Source organism: Branchiostoma belcheri, unplaced genomic scaffold (assembly GCF_001625305.1).
Source record: "Branchiostoma belcheri isolate BF01 breed outbred unplaced genomic scaffold, Haploidv18h27 scaffold285, whole genome shotgun sequence".
NCBI lineage: Eukaryota > Metazoa > Chordata > Leptocardii > Amphioxiformes > Branchiostomatidae > Branchiostoma > Branchiostoma belcheri.
This window is the reverse complement of record NW_017803893.1, coordinates 119372-127403: the sequence shown is the minus strand read 5'-3', so window position 1 is coordinate 127403 and position 8032 is coordinate 119372. Positions and strand designations below refer to the sequence as shown.

General features: G+C 44.5%; 1 protein-coding gene and 1 long non-coding RNA gene across 2 annotated transcripts in view; both read left to right on the top strand.

Moving 5' to 3' along the window:
* LOC109472833 (bifunctional epoxide hydrolase 2-like) overlaps positions 1–644 on the top strand; it is a 9895-nt gene extending 9251 nt beyond the window's left edge. Inside the window, exon 16 of the mRNA XM_019772691.1 lies at positions 633–644. Within this exon, the coding sequence (XP_019628250.1) occupies positions 633–644 (12 nt within the window). The remainder of the gene's footprint in view (positions 1–632) is intronic.
* Positions 645–1747: 1103 nt separating this feature from the next.
* LOC109472840 lies at positions 1748–3258 on the top strand. Its single transcript, XR_002140389.1, has 4 exons — positions 1748–2048; positions 2546–2644; positions 2846–3017; positions 3217–3258. It is a non-coding gene; the product is annotated as an uncharacterized LOC109472840 (long non-coding RNA).
* The last annotated feature ends 4774 nt before the right edge of the window (positions 3259–8032 follow it).

Sequence of the window (8032 nt, the reverse complement as noted above, 5' to 3'; positions counted from 1 at the left end):
AGTGTGAATAGTATACTTTTCTCACTGCTTAATTATTGGATCAATCCGCCAATGACGTCATCACACCCCATATAAGGGGCTGATAGCCCATTCACTCTGTGCATTTACTGGAAACATCCGCCCTCCGGGGAGTGCGGTGGAGACAGGTCCCTGAAGCAGTGAGCGGGAGGAAGGTCGAAGCCAGCTTGAATACAGCAGGCATTTTTGATTCCCCCCCACACCCCACCCTGATAATAATAAGTGGATATGAAGGGACTTGTTTTCATTGCGCGACTCCGGCACTGCTCCATAACTCATTAAGGATGATCCAGTGATTACGCAGTGTGAATAGTATACTATTTTATTTTGATGTGTCAAGTTGGCAGGAGTGGGTTGGTGGGAGCACTTGGACAGTAACCTGTCGTGGGTAGCTTGGCACATCCTTTTTCTATTCCCCTTCCTTTGTCTATGTCTCTGTCACGTCGAAAAGTTGGAAAAAAAAAAGAAAATAGTTAAAAAACCTCCTGTCTCTCTTGTCTAGTTTTCACTCTTTTTTGATTTTGTTATACCCCAATTAAAAACGGGAAGCCATACTCCCGGCAGACCTACTTGGCACACTGGGTCTAAATTCTAAATATCTCCTCCCGCATTAGGCGTTTATATAGAGGGCTTCGCGTGGACGAAGGGGTTTGGGTGGATAATGGTAGCGGACAAATACGGTTTCTCCCGAAATCTATCGCCAAATAAACGCCGGACTCTGGGGCACCCAGGGTTAACCGCCAGGCGTGCTAACAGCAACACAACAACCCGCCCCCCACGTAACCACTAACCAGCGTGCCAGGCCCTGCAGCGTGCCTTTGCCGGTACTGTGGGGCCGGTAAATTCGGTGGCCAGCTGGATACGCGCGCCAGGGGCTGTTCTTGTTAGCGGGCCGGCTAGCTGAACCGGCCACACCAGCGGTACTTTCCTGGATTTGTTCCATTTGATTTCGAAGTTGTTGAAAGAATAAATAATGGATAGAGATCAACTTCTTTTTGTCTTTTTATTGTCTTCATCTTATGTAACCGCCTTCGTATTTCAGACAGCTTATGCATGAAATTCGCTTGTATTTATATTTTGAACATGTCTAGTTTTGACATATATCTGCTGGAGTACTCTGTATTGATAACTGTTAGCGTGATGATAGCCGCCATCGTGAAACGCCTAATCTGCAGTACAGTAGCATATGCCTTCTGACTGGTTAAACAAATGAAAACAAAGAAGAAATCATGTCAATAGAGCCCAAAATGGAAGATTTAAAAAATACCTGTCAATAGTGCCAAAAATGGCACTGCTGACAGGACGATCCTGTCAACAGTGTCAAAAATGGCACTGCTGACAGGACGATCCTGTCAGCAATGCAGTATTTCCTGTTATTGACAGGATCGTCCTGTCAGCAGTGCAATATTTTCTGCTATTGACAGGATCGTCCTGTCAGCAGTGCAGTATTTTCTGCTATTGACAGGACGATCCTGTCAGCAGTGCAGTATTTCCTGCTGTTGACAGGACGATCCTGTCAATAGCCTCAGGCTTCCTGTATTACTAGGGCCAAAGAGTCACGACAGTGCTGCAAATCGTCAGATTGACGTGAAACCCGTAACGCGAAATGGGCCCGGGCCGGGTAAAGAGCACATGTGCCGCAAAATGATGTGCGCACAAGAGTCCGCGCGCCACATTTCAAAGAAGCAAGATGGTGGGCTCACCACCCTTGGTCGCTAATATGTGACCGTTCAGGTCGCACAAGCGTGCGGAAACATTATTGTTGACAGGTACGCGCTCGATGTCGGCCAGGGAGAGCTATCTTTCGCGCAACTGTTCGAGAGACTTGTAGCGGCGAGTGATTTTCGACCATACAATTTCAAGCAAGTTTTGTCAAGATCAGCTACAGTGCAAATATTCTTCTACAATGACGAGAAGGTCGGGAGAGGCATTGATGTTTACTCCGGCAGTTCGGGTGTTTTATCCGTATGGTGATCGACAAGACAGCTGCTACGACTGAAGCTGTTCCTAGGCCTAAGACTGCTTTTGAGGTATGAAAAGTCTGTTTTGAATCGAGTACCTTGTACGGAAAAAACACGGGTGAAATATTCCTAGAAGGGGAGTATAAAATAAATGCATACTTGTATCAAGGCTCCTTGCATGTATTTTGTATGGATAATGATCGTTTATTCGTTTCTGGTTATTTATACTTGATGTTGGCAAAATATGTGGGGTTTTTTTATTCTTAAATTTTTGGTCCACATTTGGCACGTAAATTGCTAATTTTCAGTCGGATATCATTTGTAAGGTATTTTGGCATCTATAGCTGTAAACAAACTACGCATTCAAGCTCTTTTTGAAGTACTATTTTTTTGGGGGGGGGGTTAGTCTTTCTTAACTAACAAGAATTCTTTTTCCCCATCATTTTAACTTTGATATCCAATTTAGTAACGTTGTCAGCTCTTCCATTTCTTTGATTGCATTAAGACACATTGTGAACTAGAAACAGAACTTTTCTTTTCACATGTACATGTACATATGTATACAGGTATGATGAAAGCATCAAGAGAACAAGGTCAGCAGGAGTGGATGTTTCCAGCCTATGCTGGGACTGAGAGCACACAACAATGTAGCAATAACAACACAGGTGAGTAATGAGGTACATTTGATATGGATTGTTGCAGAATATACCCTTTAAATTTAAGGCACTTTGGGGACAGTAAAGACGTACATTTAACTACAACATAGAACCTAAAGCTTTATGTTGAAAAAATATTATTTTTTTCTGAAGAGTTGGATTTTAGCACAATTGACTATTGTTCCATATTTTTCCACCTGTTTCATGTAGGGCAGTGACATGCACTTCACCAGTAGCACAGTACTACTATTCAGCCAGACTGAAGTCAGGGGTGATGAAGACGATGCTGCCTTTGGTGTGCTGGAACTGCGGCGAGGAGGAAACGCTGCCCATATCGACAGAGAAGACTGCTGCATACCAGACAATAAACCCTGTTTGTCAGGTAGGCATACATTTGTTACTTACTTAAATACATTATGCAACTTATGTAGAATAGCTCTAAACATATTTTGTTTGGTTCCACCTTTATTGATATTCTTTCTCAAAAGCTCCTATAGACTATTTGCAGAGGTAGAAATGCAGTAATGCATGCAAAGGGTTAATCAGCAACTAATTTTGCCTTTTATGCTTTGTTTCTGCAGGCCTGCAAAAATGTGACAGGACGACAACTGCTGTTCCAACTGATTTATTACTGTTTTGATGATGAATAAAAGACTTCTGCTTGTTACACTGTGTCACCTCATTCAATTTGCGTCCTAACATTTGTCGTCTCTTAGTATATTTCTAATCTAGGCATCTTGTTTTTTTGGGCCCTTCTTGTTTTTTTCGCCCTCTCGCATTAGATTTGGAGTCTCCAAAGGACGTCATCCATAAAATTTACTTGGTGTGGCCTTATATCCAAAAACATGCTTTATCCAGAACCATGCTCAGAACTGTGCCTGGGGCAAGTCTATGTTCTTGAATACGCAGAGACTATCCCGAACCGTGCCTGACCTTAGCTCATTCATGCATAGAACTAGATGGAAGGGGGTGAAGTCTGCCATCTCTGATGCTTTCTTTCCAGCCCAGAAGAGTTGAGCAGAGTGCAGTCTGGGTAAGGGGGTGAAGTCTGCCATCTCTGATGTTTTGTGTCTTGTGTTCCCAGCCCAGAAGAGTTAAGTCGAGTGCTTGTGGAGTGGCTGGACAAGGTTCACCAGACTCCCGACTGGAGGGAAGCCAGGATGAGGAGACCTCGGCTCTGAGACCTGCGGGAGACCCACCAAAGACGTACCGAAGACCTGACAGAGATCTGACAGAGACCCATCGAAGACCTGCCGGAGACCTGACAAAGACCTTACAAAGACCTGCCAGAGACCTGTCGGAGATTTGCCAGAGACCTGACAGAGACCTGTCAGAGACCTGCCGAAGACCTCAGCTTCAAGACCCATTGAATCCAGAACTGTGCTTAATCCAAAACCATGATAAAGAACTGTACTGTATCCAGAACTGTGCCTGCAGAAAATCTATGCTGTTGGATACGGGGAGACTATCCAGAACTGTGCCTAATCCTAACCTTATCCTGTTCAGATTCTTGATATGAAAAGGAGTTGCAGAGAATGGTCACATTGGACTACAAACATGTTGCTCAATGCTTGTGTCAATAGGAAAATAATATAAGTGACCAACAAATAGTGGCCATATTGGCCAGAAGTGGATGCTACTACAGAAATGACTGTATGTTGTATATTTGTAATTTATATTTGCTGAATATGTTGATTCATACAAACATATGAAGATAATGGATCCCCAACATGCTGCTTGTGTTTGATGAGTTTTTTTATGAAATAGACTGAATGCTAAAGAGGAGAGATGAAAAACTCTGCCAGGATTCTTGTGTGAATCACAAAGTCTGACTTTGGTTGCTTGATGATGGAAACTTTGAAAACATTCACATGAAACAACTATTAAAGTGTGGAACAGCCTTTGGGATTTTCTGAATCAGTTTCTTTTACTCACTAACCAGTAGGCACTTTTATGACAGATATTTTCCTTATGCTGCTATCATGTCCTAACTCCTATATGTAAAAAAGTAAATTCACCTGTACACATACATATAATATCATACACTTCATATTATGTATAAGTGTCTATACTTCATCCCCAAAGTGAGAGGGATGAGAAAAAAGTATGAATAAAACAATTAAGTAAGAATAAACAGAACTTGTCTGCAATAACCAGAACTTGTCCGCCCGGACAGTGAGTTCAGCACCAAGGACAGAGCCGGTCTTTTTCTGTCTGTTTCCTCACGCCTGCCCGGGGTACGTTAGATATGGTGTTCAACCCTTCCAGTCCACAGACACGCCGTACATTCTGGGTTTATGAGCAAATCAGCACATTTTTCAGCAAGGAACGATCTCTACACTAGTCCAGAAGCGCCATCCTTTTTTCTCAAACCTAAACTAACCACACAGTAACGTTAGCTTAGCCGATAGTAGATAGTAGATTCTTTCAGCCAGGTAGGTATCCATCCAGTTTAGGCTGCTCGTTGCTCTACCGGACTGTTATTCCCGGCCTATGCGGGCAATCCAGGGCCGTATGATTATACATAATTGGATGTCTCTCCATGTGTTTGTCAAGTCTGTTCTTAAAGGCATTTACCGAGGGTGCAGAGACCACTTCTTCAGGAAGACTGTTCCACCAGTTGGCCATTCGGTTTGTAAAGAATAATGCTCTTGTATTCCCCTTGAAGGTCTTCCTTGCTATTCTCAAGCTATGACCTCTTGTCCTTGATTCTGCTTTTTGTTGGAACAGATTCTGTGTATCAAACAGACCATGCATGTATTTATACGTGTTGATTAGGTCTCCCCTAATTCTCCTGTAGACCAATGTTGGGAGTTTCAGGGTTCTGAGTCTGTCCTCGTAAGAAAGGTTGCTCAACCCCGGGACTCTTTTTGTGGCCCTTTTTTGGACTTTCTCTAGTTCAAGCATCAAGTTTTGTCTGTACGGGGACCAAACAGAGGCTCCATATTCTAAATGTGGCCTAATCAGGGCTTTAAAAAGCAGGAGAAATACTTCTTGATCGATAAACTGGAATGTTCTCCACAGTAGTCCTGTTAACTGGTTTGCCTCGTTTGCAATTGTGTGTATATGGTCCTTAAAAGTAAGGTCTTTATCCGTTAGTATACCCAGATCCTTCTCCATAGTCGTGACTGCTAGGGGGATACTCCCAGATGTGCCTGCCATTGTGTATTCAAAAACTGGGTGCCCCTTTCCAATTCGAAGGACTGTGCATTTTTCCGGATGAAAGTTAAGTGCCTGATGCCTGAACAGTAATTTAAATAATTTAATGCCTGAACAGTATCCGCCATTTCAGACTCGTTTCTACCTGGTCAGTTTCAAAATCTCAAACCATCCCTTCCATTGCCAACCCTGTGTGTTCTGTATGTATGTTTGTGTGTATGAGATGGAAGATCTGATTTTGTTCTTCCCGCCGCCGCCTGTGTTTATGACGCGGTTCTGGAACAATGAGGCCGCCGGGAGATGTTCCATAGCGACGCACCGACCCGTCAACACAACCGCCTCGATGTCACATCGAACGGCCACAAAAATCAGCCGCTCTTCGCATATACGATGGCGTCGCTAGCAAAGCTATTCACCAGATGTCTGTCCCTGTCATCACAGGTGCTGCCCGCTAGGGGGCTCCACATCCCCGCAGAAGGTCCCGGCTGGGACTTCATCACGGTAAAACTTGCCGCCAAAATCTTCGGTTTTCCCTCCGTGCTGAACGTTGGTTCAGATTAACCCTGACATTCGGAAACTTTAGTGTACTTCTACCGTCCTGCTATCTTCCGTGCCAACAAACAGACAACCTGTTAGTTTGAGATGTTGTCTACTTTTATCAATGAACGTGGTTTGCTATCCTACTGTGGTTTTTTTGGGGGTAAAACTTGTGGGATTTTGATTGAAGTTTTCCCCCAGTGTTTGTTTGTTTATTTGTTTGTTTGTTATCTCTGGAGGTCTTCAGACATTTACGATACTATAAACCTGGTGGTGTCGGTACGTCCGTACGGTGTCTACAGAAACTACCTGAACCTGATGTTTTAATCTGCGGACGGTTTGATGATAGAAAAGACGTTTTTATTCCCGATCCTGTTGATATTTACGGGAACGGTTGTTGTTCCTCTCCGTACGGAAGGGTCTGGGGAGGCTGGGGAGACAGATTCCGGCACAAGACCAGCCGAGCCGCCGCCGCCCCACCTGCTCACAGCCCGGCTTTAGTGTCAACGCAATGCTGTACCAGGTTTGCTTGTTTATTTGTTTGTTTGTTTGTTTATTGATGAAATTAAAATTCAAGTCAGTCTGCTGAAAAATTTCCAGGGACGTCATGAGAGTCAGACAAAATATAACAATATGATATACTAGTAGATAGAAGTCCTGATAACTTCCCAAACCTACAGTCCTAGTAAATCTGCCTGGGGTCACAAATACGCTACACGGTTGTAGGTTTGTTTATTTGTTTACTTGTTGTACTACCTGTGTAACTTAGGAACTGCATTGGGAAATAGAAGATGTTTAGTTTTTTTAAGGAGGAAAAAGCGAAAGTGTTGAACATGAATACGGCCCGCCAGGATGTCTTCACAGTCGAAGCGCCGACGTTCTAGAACACGCGTGGTGTTAAAACAGCTGTGTCGACGGAGAACTTCCCAGAGTAAATACAAAATAACAACGCTTTAGGCCAAAAATGGCAAGGAAGACTTTGTTGGTGTTAAGTAGAGAATCTGAGTAGATAGATGTTTAGCGACTTGTTCTCGTGTCCCCCCAGGCCGCCTTGGACGGCGCGGAAGACGCCCTGAATGTGCACGGCGAACCCACCGGCTCTGCACTAAAGCTGCTGGAGGCAGCGGAGGCCTTCAACGTCTCGCAACCAGCAAACTGGTGCCTGAAGGTACGGCAGGACAGGAGCCATGCTCAGGCACGGTTCTGGATAGTCCACGCGTATCCAGAACTGTAACTGTGGCAAATCTACACTCTTGGATACGCGAAGAGTATTCAGAACCGTGCCTGATCCTAACCCTTCTTCTACCATTCACTCTGACAATGTTTCTTTCGTTCCGTTCTTCTGCGTCTTTCCTTCCACACGTCTTTCCTCCGTAGCCAAGTCCTGACGCCAGTTTTACCCCTCCCCCCCTCCCAGGGTAAGATCTCCCAGGAGTACAAGACCCATCACGTGGAAGTGTGGTCTTTCCGCAACGGCAAACTGATCGAGAAGGTCTAAACAGCGCACAGCGCCGTGCAGAGCCGGTCATAACATCTTACCGCTCTGCACACGGACATACGGTTAACAACATCGACACCGTACAACGACGGGACAACAACATCTCACACCGTACAACGACGGGACAACGACATCTCACACCGTACAATGACGGGACAACAACATCTTACACCGTACAACGACAGGACAACAACATCGACGCC